The sequence below is a fragment of the Cynocephalus volans genome, chromosome 6 (genome assembly GCF_027409185.1).
Source record: "Cynocephalus volans isolate mCynVol1 chromosome 6, mCynVol1.pri, whole genome shotgun sequence".
NCBI lineage: Eukaryota > Metazoa > Chordata > Mammalia > Dermoptera > Cynocephalidae > Cynocephalus > Cynocephalus volans.
Window position 1 is genome coordinate 8,341,546 of NC_084465.1, and position 24,207 is coordinate 8,365,752.

The following is a 24,207-nucleotide window of genomic DNA, read 5'->3' on the forward strand; positions in this document are numbered from 1 at the left end:
CTGTTGCCTTGAACACAACTCCTCAAGAAATGACGGAGGCAGAGATAGAGGCCACCGCCCTGCTCCCAGCTAAGCCCCAATGACCATCTCACACCCGATGTCGAGAGAACATTTATTCCACGCAGTCAGCTCCAGCAGGTGTCAGTGACGCACAGCAGTATCTGGCCTGGACCACCATTTCCATGCACTCCTGCCTAGCCATGGGGGTCCCTTCTGCTTCCACTGCCCCAACCAGGGGAGGACCTGAGGCCTCTGAGCCCCATTATGACCCAGGAGAGCCAGCCCACCAAAACGCAGCCACTAGGTAACTCACACGCCCTCTCCCCCTGCACAGTCCCATAGCGGCCACCCCATGGCTCCCAGCAGATTCATCAGTCAGTCGACAAGTGTTTCCTGAGTTATGAGCCCAGCCCTGTGCTAGACCCTGCTGGGGTTAAAGAATAAAGACACAGTCCCTTGCCCTCAGGGAGCTCACAGTCTAGTTGAGGATTCAAGACACACACAGAGACACACAAGGACACTGGAGCATAAGACAAGACAGCACGCGATACCCACAGGGGCAGGGAGATGGTGTTAACACATCTACCATGCAGAGAAGGCGGGAAGGACGTGGGCTGGGTGGCTCAGAAGGCCCTGGTGATAAGAAGGGCTTAGTGGGGTGGAGGAAAGGACGGGAACATTTCAGAGCAATGCAGGGAAAGGCACAGAGGTAGGAAGGGCACAGCACAGGCGGGGGGATACCAGCTGGACAGTCAGTGGAGAAGGGGAGTGTTGGCAAGTTTTCCTCTAGGTTGGCCAAGGGCCAGAGCCAGAGTGGAAGCTCCTAGGGAGGTGCGGAGGCCTCTCTTTTCCGATCTCCCCCAGAGCACTCTGCTACCCCGGGTGAGGCATGTGGAAGGTGCTTAGTGAGAACCTATGGGCCAAGCATGGAAGACAGGACAAACAAGACCCCAGGGCATGAATCCATAGGTTGCCTCCTGACAACCCTGACCAACGCCCAGCCAGCTCTGGTCAATGCTGCCTCTCTGATGTGTGGTTCATGCTGCGGAGGCATGCAGGCTGACCCACTCAGGTGTGGAGACAGGCAGAGTCCTTGCCCTGCTGCCCTGCACCCCCCCCCCCCACTTGTACTGCTGGACCCTCCGGGAACACACAGAGAGCTCCTCCACCAGCCTCTCGCCCTGTCCAGAGCTGTGGGCACCCGGAGCAAAGCTCTCATCCTCTTCCTCCCCAACCTTCCCACACGATGCCTGGCCGGTCGGGCAGGAGGCACGGCTATCTGGGCTGGGCTGGTGGAAGCAGGATTCCTACTCCCTGGAGTAGGCTCAAGCCAAATTCATGCTTCCACCACTGTCCCCAGAAGTCCCCCTTCCCCCTGGATCTCACAGTGAAATCAGAGCCCAGGCCGGAAGTGAAGGGCTCCCTTATGAAAACCAGCAGCCAGTTAGGCAGAACAAGAAACACAAAACCAGAGCAGCAGATCAACCCAGGGAATCTCCAGCGAAGTCTGGGGAAGGGAAATAAGGTTCCAGAAACCTATGAGTTCTTTGTTAAGTCTGGGAGAAGGGATTGATTAAAAGGGTCCCCTCCTCTGAATACTTTATTCCCAAACAAGGGAAGGAGGCTCAGCCAGGTAGGGGGAGAAAAATCACTTGTATGGTGCCTTGACTGGGGGCTCTGTGAGGGTCAGGTGGGGAAGGAGTGGCAGGTTAAGCCCCCAGGGCTGAGGTTCTTAGTCTGCAGTCCAGGGATGGGTTTCATTCAGGGCGTGCAGGGGGCTCCTGAAATTGCTTGGGGTTTTTGAGTCTATGTGAGTATGTGTGTCTTCCTGGGGAAAAAGTCCATAACCTTTGTCAGATTTTCAAAGCACTGCATGACCCCTAAGAACCACTGCTCAGAAAGAAAAATGAAGCCTGCAGGTATTGTTCACATCGGAGGAAAGTTTTGCCTCTAGAGCCAGGTCTGCCACCAACTTGCTGTGTTATCTTAGGCCAGTCACTTCCTGTCTCTGAACTTTAGCCAAGTGGTAGACCAGGCAGGAGCAGAGAAGCCAGCTTTCTACACGGGCTCTGTCCCTGCTGCCACAAGAGAATTGAGGTCCATGGCCAAGCAGCAACGATAAGGTCTACCCCAGCTGTGACTTCCACCAGGCCTGGGCAGTTTTTCCACCAGGGCTTGGAATCTGCTTCCAGCTCCAGGCTGCATCCAGTCACTTCTACAGGGCACCTCCCAAGGTAGGTCTTCTTAGGGGACATGTCCTCATGCCGGGTATAGTGCCAGTCAGGCCCTCGTGGGACACCATTCCTAGTCTCTGTGCCCAGATGTGCCCTGCATCTCCTGGGACATGAGGTCCTGCCCACTCCGCATCTGTTCACAGAAACAAAGAGATCAGGGTCAGTTCTGGTGCCAGGACTTGGCCCTGCCCAGCCACCCCTCTGGGGAGGAGGGGGCAATCAGCGGGCCCACCCTGGATCTGTCCAGGGTTTGAGCAAGTCCTCTTAGCCCCCTTCCAAGCACTGCAAAGATTATGAATCTCATTTACAGATGAGTTGCCTTGGGTTCAGGACATTTTGGTGACTGGCTCCAGATGTCCCAGGCTCTGTTTAGCCTCTTATCCTCTGCCACCAAGTGCCAATCCACATTGCAACAGCCACCCAGAGGTGGCATGCAGTGGGCAATGGAACCCTGAGGAGCCACGCAGAGCTGAGGAAGGACGGGGGGCTAAGGGAGGGATGGGCCTCCAGCCCCTCGCACAGGCCTAGGCGCAGGCAGGGGCTCTGGGAGTGCAGATCCTCTCAAAGCCCCAGCCTCCTTCCTCCTGAACCACTACTGAAGGGGCCATGGACCCTTCAGGCACCCACACCACATGTGACACCCCTGCTCAGGCTCCTATCACATGGCCCCTGGTCAGATTCCCAAATCCATGTCCATTTTCCATTTTTTAGCAGTAGAGCTAAAAGGTCTTGGGGTCCAGAATCCAAAAGATACCAGGCTTCCACTGGTCATACCACTAATCACTGTGATCTGGGGAGAGCTTGGGCAAGACTCAGTTTCCTCAGCTGCCAAATGACTGAAGAACCCTGTGTCTCAGAGTGCCAACTTGGAATCAGCACCCTGGGGACAAGTCCCAGCTCTCCCCTTTCTCACTGCAATGACCTTGGTCAAGTCTCTTAGTTGGGGGTCCCATTTTCTCTTGTCCAGATGACCCCAAGGACCCTCAATGCTCCTGCTTTCCCTCTTTGATCTGTCCTCACGGTGCCTCCAGTTTTCCTTCTAAAACACAGTTCTGAGATCACTGTGCTCTTCTCACTAAAAATCTCAGATGTCCCTCCCCCTCGATCATAAAGTCCTTTGTAGGGCAAATACAAGACTTCACTATCAACCCCCACCTTGAAAACATCCTTCCACATGTTTGCTCTTCCTAGATCACTTCTATTCATCCCTAGGACCCAGTTCAAAGCCATCAGACTCCCCTGGGTGACATGAAGAAGCCAGTCACCTTCTCCCTCTGGTCCCACAGCACTTCATAGGCTACCCTCCACTACAGCCCACATGCATCAAGGGCAAGCACCCCAAGGGACGGGGCCCGTGGTCTCCATCTGTGCCTCCTCCCAAGAGCAGAGCTCGGGACAGTAAAGTGGCACACAGCGGGCACTCAACAAAAGCTTTTGGACCAGTGATGTCACCCTCTTTCATCTTGGAAAGCAATTAAGATCCTCACAATATCCCAGGGCGGAGGAAGAGTCCATTATCTTTATCCCCAACTTACAGATGAGTAAACTGAGGCATGAGGTGAAATGACTTCTCGAGGACACCGGATGGTGAGTGCAGGAGCCAGGAGGACTTTTGGGCTGAGGTCGGGCCTGGGGAGTGTGGAAAGCGGCCCTCTCTGTGTGGCTTTCAACTCTGACATTCTGGAAATGAAGATTGGGTAAGCAGCCAGTCATAAAAACGTCTCCAGTCCTAGCATGACCAACCAGCCCCAGCCTCACCACACCTGATATCAAGAACCAAGGACGGGGCCGGCCCGTGGCTGACTCGGGAGAGCGTGGTGCTGAAAACACCAAGTCAAGGGTCAAGATCCCCTTATCAGTCATCTTTATAAAAAACAAAACAAAACCAGAACCAAGGACGCCCCCCCCCCCACCTCCTCCATCCCCCTAGCCTGAGAGGGCGTTTGGCCAGCCCTGTGGTCTCACCTGCTCTAAGCCGGATGGGCCTGAGGAGGAACAGCAACGCACGGGCCCCAAACAGCAGTGTGCAGCCAGGCACAGGGTCCTGGGGGAGGCGCGGACACGGGCGGCCGCAGCCTGGCTACGACCCACATCTTCCGGACCCCAAGCCAGCCCTCCCTCTCTCCCGGGCTCCCATCCAGAGAGGGGGCCGCAGCCCAGCGCCATCTCCAGGGCTCCGGGCTGCAGCCCCCGGGCAGGAAGCGCATCATAGCACGCGGCCTAGATGGGCCGCCTGGCCGTCGGGGCCGTGGCCATGGCCGCGCTGGTGGGCCCTGAGCGAGCCCTCGCGCGCGAAGCTCTTGCCGCAGCGCGGGCAGAAGAAGGGCCGGCGCTCCCCGAAGACGCCGGGGCGGCGCGGGTGCGGCGCGGGCATGCGCGCGTGCGTGCGCTGGTGGTTGAGCAGGAAGCGCGGCTCGCGGAAGCGGCGGCCGCACTGCGCGCACTGGTGCGGCTTCTCGCCGCTGTGGATGCGCTGGTGCGTGAGCAGGTTCTGCTTGAGGCTGAAGCAGCGGCCGCACTCGGGGCAGGGGAAGGGCCGCTCGCCGGTGTGCGTGCGCTGGTGCACCTCGAGGTTGTGCTTGACGCTGAAGGCCTTGCCGCACTCGGGGCACACGAAGGCGGCCGCGCGGCCCGCCCCCGCCCCGGCCCCGGCCCCGGCCCCGGCGTGCGCCTTCTGGTGCCGCACCAGGCTGGGCTGCTGCGAGAAGGTCCGGCCGCACAGCGGGCAGCGGTGGGGCTGCTCCTCCGCGGGGTGGTGGATGACCAGGCCTCGCTCGTCCCCCAGACCCTCCTCCCCGTCCCCCGCAGGGGACCCGCCCCCAGAGGACGCCAGCTCGGTCATGGGCACTTCCAGCTGCGATCACCAGCCCCTGGGGAGGCAGAAGCGGAGAGAGGGGTCAGGGGGGAAGGTCAGCCAACCTCCGACCTTGGGGGGGGACACTCACCTCCCACAGCCTCCAGCATTCTACCCTCCATCTTTTTGTTCAAGCCAAAGTGCCCCTGCTGGGAACTGCTGCCCTTCTCTCTCCTCTAGCCCTGAATCACTGCCTGCCCTCCTTCCAGGCCCTTCTCAAGGGCCTCCTCCATACCCTCCTTGAACCATGTGGCCTAACCCTGTAACCCTCATCAACTGCATGAGGGTCAGTCATGCCACCTCTCTCCCCCTGCCCCCAGCACCTTAAGGACAGAGCTGTCTTTTAACCCCAGCCTCAAGCGCTGTGCCTCCCACCGAAGGCACAGAGTAAATGCGGATGGGGACTGAGGCTGCTAGCACTTTAAGTTATCCTTCACCTGAAAAAGTCTTATCTCTCCAACCAGAATCTCAAGGAGGGGGGATGGAGGTGCACCCCAAACCTGGAGGGAAGGGTGGGGTCACCTGCGGTCTAATTTTGCAAAGCTTAAAACAACAAACAATGTTACCAAAACCCTGTAAACTTGAAAGTGACCTCAGTTAAACATTAAAGGCAGCAGCTCTTTGTTGATCAAAAAGAGGCATACATGAGCCCCCGCTCCCAGAGAGCCAGTCTCAGCCTGATTCCCCCTGGTAGCCCCACAGTGAACCTGGCCCAAGGCTGAGCAACACACTCACTGCTCAGCAATCGCCCCCAGTGCCCGGCTCCTTTCACGCTGGTTCTCCTAAGGACCCTGTTCCAGGCCACTGTGTTCCTCTTAAATTGTTTTCCATTGTTCTCACAACAGTCCTGAGGAAGAGGAGGAGGTTTGTTGAGCTCTACTTTATAGATAGAGAAACTGAGGCTCAGTGAGGTCAACATACTTGCCCAAGGTCACAAACACAGCAAGGTGAGCCAGGGCTAGGCCTAAGTCTCCTGACTCACTGATGAAAGCTCTTTTCAATGTACCGACTACTTAACAACCAAACACCCCTTAAAACACACACACACGTACACACACACACACACACCCCTACATGAGACCACCACCACCATTCCGGCCATTGCAGAGCCATCTATTCTCAAAGGCCACTTCTCCTGTAGGAGCACTGTCTACTGCCACCACCCCCATCTCCCCCCAAAATTTTGGGCTCCAGCTCCTGCAGGGCACTGAGGCCTGCTCCATGCATTCCCCCCACCCCATCAGGGAAGCTTGTTTGCTGTCACTGGACCTCCCTGCAGGCCTTCTCCCACTTCCAGCCTCAGTCAATCTATCTGCAGAGTGGGGTCTCAGAGACACCCCCTCTGTCTCCCCTACCCTCAGGCCAGGGTGGAACAGACACCCTGGGGAAAGGGAGAAGTACCATTTGCGACAGACCCCACCCACAAGTCTCTCCCCAGGCAGTTACCCTGACATTTGAAAAGACAGACCACCAGAGCCTCCTTGGCCAGTCTCCACCTGGCCCTGTCATTGGGCAGCCTTCCCAATCTCCCCAGCTACACCCCTGACAGAGGGTCCAAGGCCATGGCCCCCGTCCCTCCCCCAAGTTCCTCCATCCCATGCCACACTCACAGCCCAGGCTGCGCCTCTGCTTCTCTGCGCTCCATCGGCGACTCTTTCCTCTAGAGTCTGCGCTGCCCAACGCAAATACGGTAACTCTCCCGCAGCGACTCCCGAGACCCTTCTCCCCCGCCCCCATAAAGACAGCAAGGCTCTCGCAACGTTGTTCTTATCAAAAAGCTGCATTAATCGAAAGAGCTGATCCCACCCACCCGAACCTCGCGCACAATCTTGCCACCTCCTGGGTCGGGAGCGACCCTGGAGAAATATGGTAAACTCTGCGTCGCAACCCCTCCCCCACGCAAATACGCAGGCCTCCACCCTCCTGCCGCAACCCACCCCGCCCGGCTGCAAGCCCGGCTCCCGGAGGGCATTCATGCAACCCAGCCCCCGTGCCCGCAGCGCCCCCGCGGAACCACGCAAGGCTGACAAACACGTAATGAAGTCGCAGGGCTCCCACTCCCGGAAAGGACTGCGCAGCTCCCGGCAAATACGGTAGCGCGCCCGCGGTGACCCGGCACTGGCCTCGATAAATACGGTCAACTCCCGCCGCCGCCCCGGCCCCGGCCCCGGCCCAGGCCGGGACTCACGTGGCGCCGCCTCCCGAGCCCTTGGCCTCCTCCGCAGAGCCGCAGTCGCCGACGTCGCGGCAGCCGCGCAGCAGCCCCGTGAGGCTGGGAGGTCTAACTCGCCATCAAGGTGGCTGATGCAAAAAGCAGGGCTGCGAGCGCTGCGCCCTCCAGGACAGGAGAGGGAACCAGGCGGGGGCCGGTTCCGGGGCCAGAACGCCCCGCGGGGCGGGTCACCCCAAGTCCCCCGGGCCCCCACCCCAGCCGCTCCCTTTTCAGGATTCCCGGAGGCCCAAATTCGGCATTTAGAGCACCATTCTCATCCCCCTCATCCCAAGGCATGACTAGCCTGGCCAGGCCCACAAACTGCCCCCCGAGACTAGGACACAGGGTCCGGGGGCATTGGCGGTACCAAGCCTTTCCTTGATTAAGAGAGAGAAGGGGGTAAACGCGAGAGCCCCAGTGGCAGAGCTTCTCTGAGCTTGGACCTCGTGGGGGGAGGCAGCCGTCAAAGGGGCGGAATCAGAGAGCTGCCCTAGCTGAGAGTTTTGCCAAAGCCCACCCTATATAGGGCCTGGGTTGTATCACTAGGATGGGGGGGGGGAGAGAATAAATTATACCCCTACTGTCCCCTCCTCCTCCGAATTGAGTCCATACAGTCAAGCCAAAGTTATCCCATAAGGAGCTGCTTATAACACCCACAGAAGCAGCTGGTGTGAGAGGGCAAGGCTAAATTCCAGTTTCCAGCCACCGTTTAATAATAATACCCCTTACCTCTAACATAACTTTGCTTTTTACAAAGCCCTTCCCCATATATTATCTCGTGGGAACCTTCCAATAACCATGCGCAGTCTAGGCTGTGCAGGTATAATTATCCCATTTTATGGATGGGAAAAGAAAATAAAATTGAAACACAGAGTGGCTTCCCCTAAGACCCACAGCCCTAAGTGGCAGAACCGGATGGGAACGGAGGCCCCAGGACACAGCTCCCTTTCCACTGCACACCCTGGGACTGAGACCCTCTGACTCAAATAGGGTGTGATGACAGTGACAGGAAGTAATAACCTCAGCCCAAGTAAGATAGTGCCTCAGAATTCACATTTGACAGATAAAGAAACTGAGGCCAGATTGGCTGGTCAGCTCAGTTGGTTAAAGTGTGGTGTTATAACACCAAGATCAAAGGTTCAGATCCCATGCCAGCCAGGCGCCAAAAAATCAAAAAGAAAGAAAGAAAAAGAAATCGAAGCCTGAGAGAGAGTGATTTTGAAAGTTACAAGTGCTAGAAGAACTCAAATAGGCTTTTTCTCTGAGGCCCCCCTGTAGCTTCCAAGTGGAGGGAGTGACTGGATTCCCCAAGGCGCAGGCAGGGCTCCTTACAGCAGATGGTGGATGTGCCTGTGGGTGTGCCACGGGTGGCCATGGGGGTCAGGGGGAGCGATCCCTGATGCGGGGCCTGGGGAGATACAGGCCTCCCCCATCATGAGGCCCCCTGGCAGCTCCACAGGTGCCCAGTGTGCCTTTCAGAGCCTGGGAACTAAAGAATTCCAGGTGGGGGCCACTGGGCAGTAAAATCAGTCCCTTGCTCCTGGTACCATGCCTGAAGTTCAGACCACCTGCTTTCACAACTGGTCAGGACCAGTCTGTCCCAGCTGGCCTGTTCGGCTCACTCTTGGCCTCTCAGGGACTCATCCCCACCCCCACCCCAACCCCCACCCATGCTGCTCCAGTATCACTGAGGTATGGGGAACTTCAGGAGTTAGACATCCCAAGGAGACTGGTATCTCAGAGGCAACGGGGAGGGAACACTGGGGAGCCAAAGAAATGAATCCACCAGGAGAGATGTTTACCCAGGGCCAAGTTGAGAGTGCCCATGGCGTTGACAACAGGACCTCCTGACCTGACCGCTGAGGACAACCCACACCCCGCCTCCTCCATTCACAGAACAGCCACACCCCCCAGCTCTAGGCTGCTGTGGCAAAAATTGTCTCCTGCCAGAGAAATGGGGACACTTAGTGAAGACCAAGTTTTTCAAAGGCAAAATCAATAATATACCTGAGGATGTCACCCATATTTTTAGCAGCATTTTCTAGGTAAGCTGTGTCAAAATAGAAAGGAAAAGAACATAGCTTAGGGACAGGGGTGGGAGGCAGGCAGGACTACCCAGAACTTGTCCTGGCTCAGTGGGCTCCATCCTCTGCCCTGCCACCGTGTCATTTCAGCTGAGTCGCTTCACTTCTCCAGTTTCTTACACATACCATACATCCACCCCCTCATCTCCCCCTAGGTGCCCCCCACCGCCCTGTTCTCATGTGCTGTGGTGAACACAATAGAAGGACAATGTGGAAATATTCTTCAGACGCAGCCGAGCTGCTTCACTCAGGCAGGGCAGTGGTCAGTGTGGTGATCACACCATCCTGCGAGGACCATGGACTCTGGACCCTAACAAAGGCCTGGGCCGCCCACCACCAAGGCATCCAGGAGAACAGCTGGCCCATGGCTCCAGAGTGGGTAGAGGAGAGACTAGCTTAGCCGCACCTTGGCCTGGCCCTGCACTGCATTCACCCTGGGCACACTGGATGGACAAACATCACCCCGTGGCCCTCCCCTGGGCAACTCTAACCGCTTCTCCCACCGCCTGGCTCCTGCTGCTCTGGGCTGCATCTCCAGGACTTCCTCATTCCGCTGAGCAACCATTTCCCCCTTGGCAAGCCTCTCTCACTCTCCCCAGGATTGAACAGTGGTCTCTAACATCTCTCCAAAACACTTTGTGCTGACCTCAGATTTGGAACTTAGCACACTTTTGTTTTCCCCACCTGGTTATGAACTTCAAAGAGCAGACACTCTTTGTAGCATCTCTGTATCCCAAGTGTCAGCATATAACAGGTCCTCAGTCCATGTCTGTTGCATAAACGAATGCACATCTGCAAGTTACATCTGGAGGGAAGAGATGGCCCCGTAGCCAGCCAGTGCACTAATGCAAAGTAAGGAATGAGGAGATGCAGGCAAAGCTACAGCTCCAACCCCTACTCTGAGGGCTGAGAGGCACTGCAGAGGCCCAGATGAAGATGTGGGGCTCTGGGTATGAGGTCTCATCTGCTCCAAAGTTCTCTTTCCTTGGAATTAAAACCCAGGACATGACCTATGACATCAGTTCAGCCAAACCCTTAAACTTGTGGCAGGCCTACTTAATACTGCGGATAGCTAATTTTTTATGGGGACTGAGCTAAACAGGGGAAAACACTTCTCATTTTTTTCCACAGGCCCAAACATGCTTTGCAAATAGCCACACATGGAGTTTATTAAAATAATGGAAACAACTACCATTTATTGAGTGCTTGCTGTGTGCCAGGCACTATACTATATGCTTTACATAGGTTACTTGCCCAAGGTCCTATAGCTTAAATGGCAAAACCAGAATTTAATCCCAGAACTATCTGACTCTATCCACTATTTCCAATGGAAAAAAAAAAAGTTATTTCTAGATTTGGGCTTAGAGGTTGGGGGGAAGAAAGGAGAAAGGAGAGGGGAAGAGACAATGTTTCTAGCTTCTCATCAATAGGAGCATCATTGCTAGGGGTGTACTGTCCCATAGCCACAGGTGGCTAATTAAATTAATTAAATTTAAATAAAAGTTAAAATTCAGTTCCTCAGCCACAACAGCCACATTTTAAGTGCTTAACAGTCACATGTGGCTAGTGGCTATGGTATTGGACAGTACAGGTATAGAACATTTTCATCACCACAAACAGTTCTCTGTTGGATAGCGCTGGTCTAGGACACCTTCCCCTCCAAATCCGAGCAACCAAGAGCATTCTCTCTTCAGCCTAAGGGATAGCCCAAGGGATACCATTCATTTTCCTCTCTTCACAGCCTCTGCCATGATCCAGGAAGAGAGCAGTGATATGTGAGAACATACTATTTTTGGCCCCAACACTTCTCCTGCCAAAAGGTCAAACATATTTCTTTACAAAACTCAAACCACTTTAAGAAGATAATAAAAGGTTTCAGAAGCATCTCCCTCGCCTGCCAATTCTCTCTGCCAAGTCCCTGCTGAGCTGTCTCCCTGGGTCAGTGCATTCTCTCGCTTCTGCAGGCCACTCCCCCTCAGGCTGCTCCCTACAGCAGCTGAGCCCAGCAACTCCTGCAGCTGGGTGGTGGGCTGCCAAGCCCTCCCAAGGAGGCTGACTGCCGTGCTGGCAACTTGAATCTTATGTGGCTTGCTGCTGTGGTTTCGATGTGTGTCCCTGCCAAAGCTCATGTTGGAACTTAATCCTCAATATGGTATTTGAAAAGGCAAGGCCTTTAAGAGATTGGATCATGAGGACTATGCTGTCATGAATGGATTCATCCATTCATAGATTAATGGGTTAATAGTTTAATGGGTTATCAGGGTGTAGACTGGGGGCTTTATAAGGAGAGGAAGAAAGCATATGGGCACATTTTTCCTCAGTCTCTTGCCCTGTGACACCCTGCATCACTACAGGACTACCCACCAAGAAGCCCTCACCAGATGTGCTCCCTGGACCTTGGACTTCACAACCTCCAAAACTGTAAGGAATTAATTCTGTTTTCTATAAATTACCCAGTTTCAGGTATTGTATCAGTGACAGAAAACGGACTAATACACTTGCCAAAGGACAACCATTTACCAAGTATCTGAGTTATTTTTCTTAGCTCCCAGCCTGCTCCTAACAAAGGAACACAAGGTTGATGAAGGCACTCCCAGGAACCCCAGCTCCACCAAGCTCATCTGGCTTGACCAAGGGTCCCCACAGTAGACCTGCACTTACCTGGCTGTGGACAGGATATAAATCCTTTAAGAACTTGATTTATGTGCTTATAGCTGCTTTTTGTTCCCCTATGCAACCCCTTATTCTCAGCATGCTTCGGAGTATTTTGGATTGTAAACCACTAGGATAACAACTCTGACCTTATCGTTGTTTTTATGACATGCCTCTTCCAAAATATACTCTGACCCAGTTTTATCATTTTAAAATGAAAGGGAATGAAAATTGAAGTTGATAATGCCACACCACCCTTGGAGAAAGTTGTGATGGTGGCAGACGAAACAGCTTAGGCTAACAGGAGGCCTGGGACCTGCCAGCAATTAGCACCATGACCTGGTGAACAAGTCACACTTTCCCAACGCCCTTTTCAAACTGTGCATCAAATGGTGATATCGCTGCCCTGCCTAAATCACTGACTCATGGTGAGACTAAATGAGATAATAAATAAGAAAGCCTTGCTAAGAGAGCTAGGGCTGGGAATGATTTGTTCAAGAGCTGACCATGCAGATTGTTCCAAGCCACGTGTGTAAAGTGATTTTCCATGAAGGTCCATGAGCTCTTCCAGGGTAGGAACTGTGTCTTATTCATTGAAGAATCCCAGAAGTCTAGCATGATTCCTGGCACACAGTAGGTTTGTTGAGTGAACCAGTGCTGTGCCATCCCCTGACCTGGTCAATGGGGCATACATATCAGTAAGTCTTTGCTCTGAGGGATTTGGCCCTGACCACCTGTGACCCAAAACACCCATTTGTAAGAGGGTCGGTCACCTGGGAAAAGTAAACAGGCATGCTCATGAATTTGCACAGGTGGGAGGAGGGAGCTACAATTAGGCTTCATTAACCCAGATGAAGGAAATAATCAAAATGAAGCAGGTTTTCCAAAACTCACTGCCTTGGGATGTCTCATGAACTCGGTGTTGACATCTTGTTCTTAAGATAAACAATGTATGTGGTTAGAACTGCTGATTTATTGATTTACATATAAGCTGCTGGTTCTGAATAAGACATTTAGATATCAAGAATAGCTGAAGCATGAAGCTTCTGCTTCAGGTTGCACAGACACTTCTGGCTCCCATGTTATCAGTAACCAATGACTGTGACTCTTGTGTTCCATGAGAAAAGGAAAACTGTACTTGGAGCTCTGCCCCTCCCTTTTGCGACTCCCTTATAAAATGCCTTTGCTTATAGAAGACTTCAGAGCACTTTCCAACTCTGTCGGCTTGTGTTTCCAGGGTCACCCTGAAGCTTGCTTTCAATAAACCTTTATAAAATTATTTGTGCCTCTACAGCCTTGATTTTTTGGTCCGCAACCCCAAGTCCTACCAACACAGCTCTTTGATTGATTTGATCATAGGCCATTTATGGAACACATTTTATTGTAAAGATACTCCTGCTGGACTGATCTTTTCTGTACCTGCCTGCACTACCCCCTCAGGCACATGATTCTACAGGGCTGCAGTGTTTCTGCAGGTCCGCCCTTGCAGGCAGTGGCTCTCTATCCCAGGAATGAATGATGGTACTTGGGGATGCCTTCCTGGAGTAGGTAGATTTGCTCGAATTGGTTTCAGGACTTGCTAAGTGGCAACAAGGAAGAAACAAATGACTCCAGAGCCTCCCCAATGGTTAAAGCAAGTTTTGATGAGATGCAAGGCATTCAGACTCCCGGGGTACGGCAGGCTGGGGGAGGAGTGGCAGGAGAGGGGCAGGGCATTAGAGGGGACAGGAGTGCCCAAGGCTAGTGTGGGTCAGAGAGGGTACCCAGGAAAACCCTTCTGGTCTGGTTTCCTGTTGGTCCTGAAAGCTGAACGCCCAGGTGGGTGTTAACAACCCCAGTACACTGCACCCAGTGCGAGACTTCACAGAACATGGCTTGTGATCAAAGAATTGGGCCAGGAATCCACAGCCCTGGCTGAGCACTAACCATCACGGGTATGTTAACCACGTAAGCTGGAGTAGCCCTCCTTGTCCTCATCACCTCCATGTCTTTTTGTCACACAACAGCAACTAGGGCTTTTCCCAGATTAAGAGAATTAAACAAGAGGGGTGACCAGAAGCCAGGTTGAACCACAGCAGCTCCCAGAGAAGGTAACTTCTGTGTGTTAAGAGAGGGATCTGGGACCCGGGGAAGACAGTGGGTGCAGTTCTTCCTCTTCCAGAGCCATGCTAGGGTCCCCTCCTTCCTCCCGCCTCCTAGCTATCCAGCCCTGGCATGCCAGCACCGACCCCCATCCTCGGCAATTCCCTCCTCCGAGGTTACAGCCGGGTTCTTCTGTCAGCACCAGGGCCTCAGCCAACCCTGTTTTTTGGAAGGACACGAGAGGCAACCTCTGGGGGGCTAGAGGCCGAGGTGGGTATGTGTGAAGAAACCCTAAATTGACTCGAAGGAGAGGAAAAGAGAAAACTGTCCTCCACCCCCCACTCCCACCCCCAGCAAGAACTGGCAACGGGAGTTGCTGTGCTCATGGCAAAAGCTCCCCGTCCTGGTCCTGGGGCAAATGGATCCCTCAGACAGACTGGGCTTCAGCAAGGATGGGCCAGAAAGGACAACAAGACCATGTGGAAGATTCAATCTTTCATTTTCTCTTCTGCAACACTGGGATCGATAAGGATCCAAGTCAGTTGAGTCAGCCCACTTCGGGTGCACCCCAGGCCAGTGAGTAGGAGCAGCACACTTGGCTCTCTCCTTCTGCAGCCACCTCCCCAAGCGACCAGATCTCAGCTGAGACCACCCACTTGTGCCCAGGCCCTAACCATCACACACATACCCGTTCTAGGATCACACCTGCCACACACAGCAGCCTGGGCAGTGGAGTACTCAGGGTTGGAGGACCATCAAACCATTCATTTCTTCCAAAAATACAAATTGAAAGGCCATGAAGTGCTGGCACTGTCCCTGGTGCTGGGGATACACGTGGCCCTCCCTGGACACAGCCTTTGGCTTCCATCCTTGGTTATCTGTGAGTTTGCTGTGACTTTACCATAGTGACAGCCCATGGCCATCCTGCAGCCTGAGTGTGACAGGCTGGTACTGCAGCTGACCAGTCCAGACCTGGGCCACTTCACACCAGGAGCCTCTCCCAGAGTCCCCAACAGCTCCCTCACTCCATGCCTGAGGCCTGGGGTCCCACCTCTCAGGATGTATAAACACGGTACCCTGCCATCACGGACACATCCAGGCTCCGGGGTGAGGATGTCGATCTTATCTCCTCCGTCCATCCCCTTAGCACGACCTACGCCCCTTTCTGGGCACCCTTTGGGATGCTTCTGGAATTCTGTTCTCAGGCCTTCAGAGCCTTAAGAAAATCGCCTTTTGATATGGTCTCACCCAGGGCAAGGAGAGTCTAAGAGCCGGCGTTCCTGGGCATCCCCATTCCCTACACGCACCCCGCAAACATCACCCACCACCACCACGGGTCTGCGTGGGTCCTGGTGCACTAGAGCGCCCCCTCCTTGGGGCTGGGGGCCAGGGCCCCGCGGTGCACGCGCTGGTGCTTGAGCAGGTGCTGCTTCTGGCTGAAGCCGCGGCCACAGGCGGCGCACAGGTAGGGCCGCTCGCCGGTGTGGTTGCGGCGGTGCCTCGTGAGGTTGGGCTTCTGGCTGAAGCGGCGGCCGCACTCGGGGCACGCGTAGGGCCGCTCGCCCGTGTGAATGCGCTGGTGGATGGTGAGAGCGGACCACCACGAGAAGCTCTTGCCGCACTCGTTGCAGATGAACTGGCGCGGCTCGCCCGGCCCGGCCAGGCCCGCGCGCCCCCGGCCCCACAGCACGCTCCCCGCCCCGCGGGGCCGCTGGGGGCTGCGGGGCCGCGCGGCCACGCCCGGGGTGCCCTCGGCCGGCGGCTCGGAGCCCGGCTCCCCGGGGCGCAGCAGCTCGGCGGCGTGCGCCCGCTGATGGGCCCGCAGCGCCGCGCGGCTGGGGCAGCTCTTGCCGCAGCTGGGGCACGGCGCGGCGGCGGCCCCGGGCAGGTGCGTGCGCAGGTGCTTGAGCAGGTGCTGCTTTTGGCGGAAGCTGCGGCCGCAGTGCACGCACGGGTGCGGGCGCTCGCCCGTGTGGTTGCGCAGGTGCCGCGTGAGGTTGGGCTTCTGGCTGAAGCAGCGGCCGCACTCGGGGCACGCGTAGGGCCGCTCGCCCGTGTGGATGCGCTGGTGGATGTTCAGCGATGACCACCAGGTGAAGCTCTTGCCGCACTCGTTGCAGATGAACTGGCGTTGCTCACCGGGCCCTGAGGGGCCGGGCGCTGCGGTCCGGGTCCCGGGCTGGCCCCACCAGCCCTGGCACAGCCCCAGCCAGGCCCACTCGGGGTGACCCCGCGGCGACCCTGGCCGCAGGGGAGAGGCCCGCCGCGCCGCCGCGTCGCGCAGCAGCTCCTGCAGGCTGGCGCGGGCGCTCTGGCGGTCCCGGGCGTGCGCGCGCTGGTGGATGCGGAGGCCCACCTGGTGGCGGAAGCAGCGCTCGCACTCTGGGCACGAGTGGGTGGCGGGCCGGGAGTGGGTCTTCTGGTGCTTGAGCAGGTGCTGCTTCTGGCTGAAGCGCCTCGCGCACTCAGGGCAGCAGAAGGGCCGCTCGCCAGTGTGGTGCCGCTGGTGGCGCGCCAGGTTCGGCTTCTGGCTGAAGCTCTTGCCGCACTTGCCGCAGAGGTATGGCTTCTCCCCAGTGTGGGTGCGCTGGTGGATCTTCAGGGACGACCACCAGCTGAACCTCTTCCCGCAGTCCAGACACACAAAGTGGCCCTCGCCAGCCGAAAGCGCAGGACTCAGGGGGCCGGGGACTGCCCCGGGAGCCCGGCCGGCCAGTCCCCCATCCTGCTCAGTGGGAGGGGCCCACCTTGGACCCCCAGTGTCCTCCTGTGCTGCCAAGGCTCGAGGCCTCCCCATGGTCTGGCATGGCGGGAGGCCCCGGCACTGCTGGAAAATGTTCTCTTTATCTCTCACCGAGAGCACGGCCTGCGGCACCTGTGTCTGCAGCAGCCACTCCGACTTCTCCTGCTTGATCTTCATCACCAGCCCATCTCCTGCCAGAGGCAAAGGGGAGAGAGGATCGGGACAGGTCACTCGCTGCTGGGCTGCTCGGTGGGATGGAGAAAAAGAGCGGGAGAGACGGGAAGGAAGGAGTGTGGGGAGAGCAGAGGAGAGCTGAAATCAGGCAGGAGGAAAGAACGCAGAAGAGAAAGATTTGAAAACAGACGGAAGAAAACCGAGAGAGAGAAAGAAAAGAGAGTAGGGGGGAGGCAAGAAGGGCAATACGGCAGGCTGAGGTGTGCAGAAAAGAAGGAAAAAAGTACAAGAAAGGCAAGTGAATCGCTGGGGTGCAATGTACCTGGGATTCCCGCGCATGGGCTATGCTGCCTTCTCGACCCTAAGGCCCAAGAGATGCAGGGCAGGTTAAAGAAACCGGTCCAGTGAAATCTCCTGACCCAGGGAGCAAAGAGAAAACGGCCACATTTCAAAGCAGACGGTTCTCTTTCTAAAAGGGTGGATGTGCTGGAAGCTTTCTAAGCGAGGGCGTGCCGAGTCCCTCCCGTGGCTGGGCCCCTGCTTCAGAGCAGCAGCTGCGGTTATGAACACCTCACCTGCTGGGATCCCAGCTCCTTGGCAGCCTCACTTTTCCTCCACAAAACCAAGAACAAGAAAGTAGTAGAAAGGCCTCAGCACTCAAATAGGTGTTGCCTTGCCTTTGAATTAAACCTAATCCAGTTTACTCACGAGTGTCCCACACACACTGCTCCCAACCCACACCTGACCCTGAGCACAAGTCTACAGAGGCTTTCCTAGCTCATAGGTGTAAGAAGCTGTAATGGAAAACATCTGCTATAGACACTAAAGAATACAAACAGTACGATTCCATTATATGAAGATCAAAAGCTGGCAAGACTAAGCCATGAGTTAGAAGTCACAACAGTGGCCCCATTATAGTGGGTGTGGTGGTTGGCAGGGGGCATGGGTTCTGAAGTCCCCTCATGGCAACGTTCCCTCTTGATGTGGGTGCTGGTCACAGGGACATGTTCACTTTATAAGAATTTATAGAACTTGTGATCTGTGCACCATATGTGTGTTATATTTCAATAAAAAGTTTACATTAAATAAAAGTAGGTGGAATGAAACAGTTGTGAACAAAGAAGAGAGAGAATCTCTTGACAACAGATGTCAGCATTATGGACAACAAAATAAACCTAAAGGAAGTAGAAGGAAGGTAATAAAGGTAAAAACAGACATTATAGATAAACAGAACATATAGATACAAAAAGGATTTTTAAAATCCTACATTAGAGACTTTTATCAATAAATTTTTTAAATGATATAAAATAGGTGCTTTTGTGAGAAAATATAAATTAAAACTGACTCAAAAGTAGGTACAAAAGCCGATCATTTAAACAATTAGAAGAGACTGAAAAGCCAAAGTTCTACCTCGGAAATGGGTAACAGGCCACATAACCACACTAACATAAGCAGGTCCTACTAACACGTCAAGGGAAGGATCGTTCCCAACTTACCCAAACTGTGACAGTGAATGGGAAGAGAGAGGGGGAGGGAGGGAAGCCTGCAAGGCTAGCATAACTCCTGTATAAAAACAAGATAAGAATGTAGGTAAGCAGGGAATAATAGGTTTATTGTTCTTTGAACACAGGCACAAACATCAGCAAAGAAAGTTCAGTGGTATTAAAATAATAACTTATCGTGGTCTCGCTGGGATTTCCCCTGGAAAGCAAAGATGGCTTGATATAATTCATGATATTACCTTATTAAAAGTAAAAACCTCATACCATCTCAACAGATTTTTAAAAATCATATGATAAAATTCAACAGCATTTCTGGAGGTGGGGAGGGAGTAGGTAGGAAGGAAGGAAGGTAGGTCTTAGCAAACTATATAATATAAGGAAACATCCTTAAATTGACAAAGGATGTATACTAGAAATGACAGCAAATATTAGAACCAAAGGCAAAAGATTAGAAGCCCATCAGAGCTAGGAACAAAAGGAGGATGCTCACTGTCACTGACACTATTCAACTTTGTGCTTGAGGAACTAAACAAAGCATGGGGGGAAAAGACAGCAATATACAAATATGGGAAAGGAAGAGAAAACTGTCATTTGCTTATGATTATTAACCTGGAATGTGCAAGATGATCTATCAATAAACAGAAATGAGTTATGCAAAATTGACAGGTACAAAAACATGCAAAAATTAATTTTTTAAAATGGCAATAAAAGCTATAAAATAACGGAATATACCTAATAAACATGGAAAATTTATATAAAGAAAAGTATTAAGCTTTGTACAGTGGCAGTATCATAGCCAATGACATTTATCCAAGGCATGATTATTAAAAAAATTAAAAAATAAAGAAAACTATTTAACTTTACTAAAGGGATAAAGAAAACCTCAATAAAAGGACAGATACATCATATTTCCAGATGAGAAGGCAGGAAGTTTTTCACTCTAAAATAATGTTTAAATTCAGTGTAATCCTACTTAAGTAAATTATAAAATTTATGATGTACATAATTGCCCAAAAAAAAAAAATCCTAAAAATGAACAAGGAAGAATTGGGCTTTTACAACATTAAAAGTTAAAATGCTACCACTACAAACATATTAAAATGGCTAAAATCCTGACTGACAACATCAAATGTTGGCGAGGATGTGGAGCAACAGGAACTCTCATTTATCACTGGTGGGTTGCAAAATAGTACAGCCATTCTGGAAGACTGTTTGGCAGTTTCTTACAAAGCTAAGAGTTAAAAACTTATGTTTACACAAAAACCTGTACACCAATGTTTATAGCTTTATTCATAACTGCCAAAACTTGGAAGCCACCAAGGTGTCCTTCAGTAGGTGAGTGGATGAACAAGCTATGGTGCATCCATAAAATGGAATATTATTTGGTGATGAAAAGGAATGTGCTACCAAGTTACAAAAACACCACTGCTGTCATGGTGGATACAAGACATTATGCTTTTGTCAAAATCCACAGAATTTATAACACCAAGAGTGAGTTCTAGTGTAAACTATGACTTTAGTTAATAATGTATCAATATTGGTTCATCAATTGTAACAAATGTACCACACTGATGCAAAATATTAATAGTAGGAGAAACTGGGGGTGGGGTACAGGGAAACTCTACCTTCTTTGCAATTTTTCTATAAACCTAAAACTGCCCTAAAAAATAAAGTTCATTAAAGAAAAAACAAAAAACCACTGAATAATGCAGTTGTCATTGGTGTAGCTGCCCCATGGTGAAACTGGTAAGGTGAGGCTGTGAGTCAGATTCCCTTCCACCAAAAAAAAACAAAAACAAAAACCTAAATACAATCATTAGAATGGTGTAGAATACACATGATAGACAAACAGATCAATGGAAGAAAACAGATGATACATGATACAAGATGACTTTCCAAGTCAATGATGAAAGGCTGGCCTATTCATCGATCTAGAACTCCCTATCTTTTAGGGAAAAATATTTAAGTTAGATTCCTAGTGCATACTGTTTATAAAAATCAGTTCCAGATGAATTTATGTGCTGGTTTAAAAAAACAAACAAACAAGTATTAGAAGTATTAGAAGAATTAGGACAATAAGAGGTAATTTCTTAAACAGGATACAAAACATAAAAACTAAATTTAAAACATCTGTATAACAACAGACACTGTAAACATAAGTCAAATAGACATGACAGTTTAGGGCAGCATATTCCGTTAGAACTTTCTGCAATAGTGGAGATGTTTTACATCTGAGCTCTCTGATGCGGTAGCCTCTAGCCACATGTGGTTACTGAGCACTTGAAATATGACTAGTGTGACTGAGAAATGAAATCTTTAAATTTTATTTAAGTTCATTTAAATCTAAATTCAAAATTAGTCATATGTGGCCAGTAGCCACATACTGGACAGCACAGATCTAGGAAAAAAATACTCAGACATATAATAGATGAATGATTAATATCCAGAAAATATAAAGGACTCCTGCAGATAAGATGAAAAGAAGTTCAACCTCACTAGTCATCAGCAAAATGCAACATAAGGGTGTAGCATCTTTTCACCCATTACAGCAAAAATGGAAAAGACCGATGACATCCCCCTCACAGTATGCATAGAAACTACATAGGAGAACGAGTACACGCACGGGTTCCTGGGGGCATGAACTGGTTCACATGTTTTGGAGGACAATTTGACAGTGCTTATTAAAATTATAAATGTGTAGAACCTTCCTCCCCTTCCAGCCAGCAATTTCACTCTAGGTGTTTACCTAAGAAAAACTTACATATGAGAGCAAAGAGGAATGTTGAAGAAGATTCACTTAAGTGCTATTTGTAATTAGCAAACAATGGAAAACAACCTAATTACCCATAAATAATTGTTTAAAAAAATCATCACTCTCTTTATAATATGGAATACTATGCAACAATTAAAAAGAATGGAAAAGAACTATATATGTCATGTGAAAAGACTCCCAAAACATTTTAAGAGAAAACAAAAACCAAGTTGAAGAATGATATGAATCCTCTAATCAAATTTATGAAACATAAAACTATATGTCTCTATGTACACATGTACATGTGATCTAGGACCACCAAAGATGGTGGTCACCCTGCGGGTGAGATGGACAACAGTAGGACTGGATGGAGAGGTAAAAGGGGACCTTTACTTTATCTATGTTGTTTGAATTCACATAAGAATATTCAAATATTGTAATTTTTAAATCCTTAATATCTTCCAAGAAATAAAGAAAAAAACTCACTTCTAATCTAGAAGCCTTTAGTTCTCGGGCCAAAGAGCTCTGCTCCACTCCATAGCCTCAGTGGCCATTGTGATGGCCATCACAAGGGTGGAGGATCTCGGAAAGTTCCTTTAAGGGGCCAGTTTTCCTCCTTGCAAAACAAGTCCATATTGTCCTCCCAGGTGCTTGGCTATGAGAAATCATTTTAGTAAGAGTAATAATTTGAAAACAAAAGTGGAGATTTAAATGATATATTGGCAGGAATTGAATACCCAAGTGTAATGAGTTTAATTGGTGATGAGTATTTCTTCGGCTGTGCTGAAATGTTGGCCAACAGAAGCATTTTACAGCACTAGGTGTCCAAATTGGCAGCTGGGTAGTGAACCTGAAATCTATTCAAAGGAGAAGGGCACCACTGTCTTGCCCCACAAGTCGCTGCCCTGCCTGATTAAACTCAGCCTTGACATCCATCAGATGGCTGCCCTCGCCAGCCAGGAAAATGACCCTGGGCTGAAAGCCCCAGAATGCCAGAACACTTCTTCACGTCTGCCTGCTGAAGGGCACTGGGCAAATATAAATGATTGGGTTGTGTGAGTGGCCTAAACCCAGCACACGTCCCTGGAGGTCCTGAAAGTGAGGTGGGCGTGTGTTTGAACCTCAGCCTGTCCCAGGGGCACAGTCCCTCAGGTATAACACAAAGGAAAATGGGCCACTGGCTTGCCCTTTGGAAGAGTCCTAGAACAGTGGTAATGCTCCTCAGTCATCATTAAAAAGATAATGTTTTAAATTTCAAATGGTTCAGATAAAAAGATGCGAAATGGGGACTACTGCTTAACGGATAGAGTTTCTAAGATGATGAAAAAGATCTGAAAACAGATGGTGGTGATGTTTACACAACACTGTGAATATAATTAATGCCAATGAATTGTACACTTAAAAGTGGCTAAATGGTAAATTTTATATTATGTATATTTTGCTACAATTAAAAAAACACATAAAATAAATAAAAATTAAAAGGTGCTTAAAAGAGGTAAGCTTTCAATTATCTGAAAAACATGGCCGCCAGAGTCATTCCCTAAGTCTGGCCAGGCAGGCCCAGCCCAGTTCTAAGGGGCTGAGGGGAGACCCTGGCTGCAGACCAAGGCTGGCCCCCAAGTTCCCCACATGCCTCCAGTAGTCTAGGCTGGTGTGTTTCAGACTTTTCCCCCAAACCACAGGGTTGCTGCAGACGTGGCCTAGGGAGGAAAGAGGCCCTGGCAGAGTCCACGTCTCATATCCACCAGGGTGGCCTCACAACTAGCTGTGGTCCGAATTAGGATCCACTTATGTGTTTATCTGGACAAAGAGTCCTTCTGCCGAAACATCTGGCATGGATGCTCTAGGCTTTCCTGCAACCACCGTAACATTCATGCCACTGCGTGCGGCGTGAGAAGGCCTGGCTGGCCGCCCGTGGCTTCTTGGGGAGAAAGAGGCCAGCCTGGGCAGGCCATATGGCCCCGTTCACTCAAGGGTCTGTGTCGGGGTCCGCCCGAGAACAGGTGGCCTCCATGCACCACACCACCCCCTCACTGAGCTTGCTGCACGTTTCTCTGTTACCCCACTGCCTGGTTTTTGCCTCTATCTGAGGTCCACTGAAATGATTTTCCTGAGAAGGTAGGAGCTCTCTCCACAGGGACAACAGGGCAGGGGCTCTAGGGTCTATGGGGCAACTCTCAGGGAGGGGACAGGGAGGTAAAGAAACCCCGTGCAGAGGGGCAGGCCTCCCAGCTGGCTGGGCCTGCTCTCGGACCAACACCCCCCCCGCCCCCCTGCAGACAGGCCCAGAGCCACATGGGGACAGGGTGTGCTGCAAAAGGGGGGGTGGTGGGGTGGGGTTTCAGCCAATGACTATACAGGAAAATTTTCCACTCGCAGCACACTTGCCTGGGAGATAGCAAAACTGACTGATATGTTTCATCACTACTGGCTCTAAGAGGATTAGCTGATAAAGACCCTGAACTCTGAGTGACCCCAGGAAGTTTTGATGGACCGAACTGAAGACACTTCCCTGACCAACAAACCATGGGCTTGTCTTAACCAACTGTCCTACCCAGAGTGCTAGTTTTCCATGTGTACTTAGCATAACCACCATGAACTCCCTTTCTAGCACTTAGAATGCCTCTATTTCTACACAGTGTGTGTGTCTCCCGTTGCCTGGCAAATTAACAGACTGGGCTGTGTCATTTTTTTTAGAGTGGAACCTTCAGAGTCCTGGTCCCCACCCTGGAATTCTCCATCCTGTAAGCCACCGGACCAGGGCAGCAGCCCACACTTGGCTCACAGTAGACAAGGGCAGGTGGGCCTGCTTCCTCCACCTTCTCTCTTACCTGGGCTGTCGCCAGCCAGGCCACTCTCCATCCCTGGAGGCCTCCCAGGGTATCAGCACAGACTGGGTCCGGGCCCTGTCATCTGTG

At 51.8% G+C, this 24,207-nt stretch overlaps 2 protein-coding genes across 7 annotated transcripts; both read right to left on the minus strand.

Annotated features, from left to right (window-relative positions):
- Positions 1-1,494: 1,494 nt before the first annotated feature.
- Positions 1,495-24,202, minus strand: LOC134379884 (zinc finger and SCAN domain-containing protein 2). Of its 6 annotated transcripts, XM_063099187.1 has the most exons (6): positions 7,121-7,259; positions 6,699-6,755; positions 5,824-5,935; positions 4,200-5,104; positions 3,770-3,914; positions 1,495-2,367 (listed from the first exon to the last, which is right to left on the minus strand). In XM_063099187.1, exon 4 carries the CDS (start codon positions 5,074-5,076, stop codon positions 4,441-4,443), a length of 636 nt encoding a protein of 211 aa, XP_062955257.1. In that variant the 5' UTR covers positions 5,077-5,104; positions 5,824-5,935; positions 6,699-6,755; positions 7,121-7,259; the 3' UTR covers positions 1,495-2,367; positions 3,770-3,914; positions 4,200-4,440. The 6 variants fall into 6 exon arrangements, with proteins under 6 accessions (XP_062955257.1, XP_062955260.1, XP_062955258.1 ...); XM_063099190.1 differs by lacking the exons at positions 6,699-6,755; positions 7,121-7,259 and adding an exon at positions 7,277-7,365; XM_063099188.1 differs by lacking the exon at positions 6,699-6,755.
- ZNF775 (zinc finger protein 775) lies at positions 14,612-24,207 on the minus strand. Its single transcript, XM_063099179.1, has 2 exons — positions 24,121-24,207; positions 14,612-17,052 (listed from the first exon to the last, which is right to left on the minus strand). The coding sequence occupies exons 1-2, from the start codon at positions 24,149-24,151 to the stop codon at positions 15,476-15,478; spliced, it is 1,608 nt and encodes a 535-aa protein (XP_062955249.1). The 5' UTR covers positions 24,152-24,207; the 3' UTR covers positions 14,612-15,475.

Coding starts and splice junctions, on each gene's coding strand:
- LOC134379884 (XM_063099191.1), bottom strand. CDS start 5,076: ATGACCGAGCTGGCGTCCTCTGGGGGCGGGTCCCCTGCGGGGGACGGG.
- ZNF775 (XM_063099179.1), bottom strand. CDS start 24,151: ATGGAGAGTGGCCTGGCTGGCGACAGCCCAG. Junction 17,053..24,120: donor CCTGGCTGGCGACAGCCCAG/GTAAGAGAGAAG, acceptor TGCCTCTGGCAG/GAGATGGGCTGGTGATGAAG.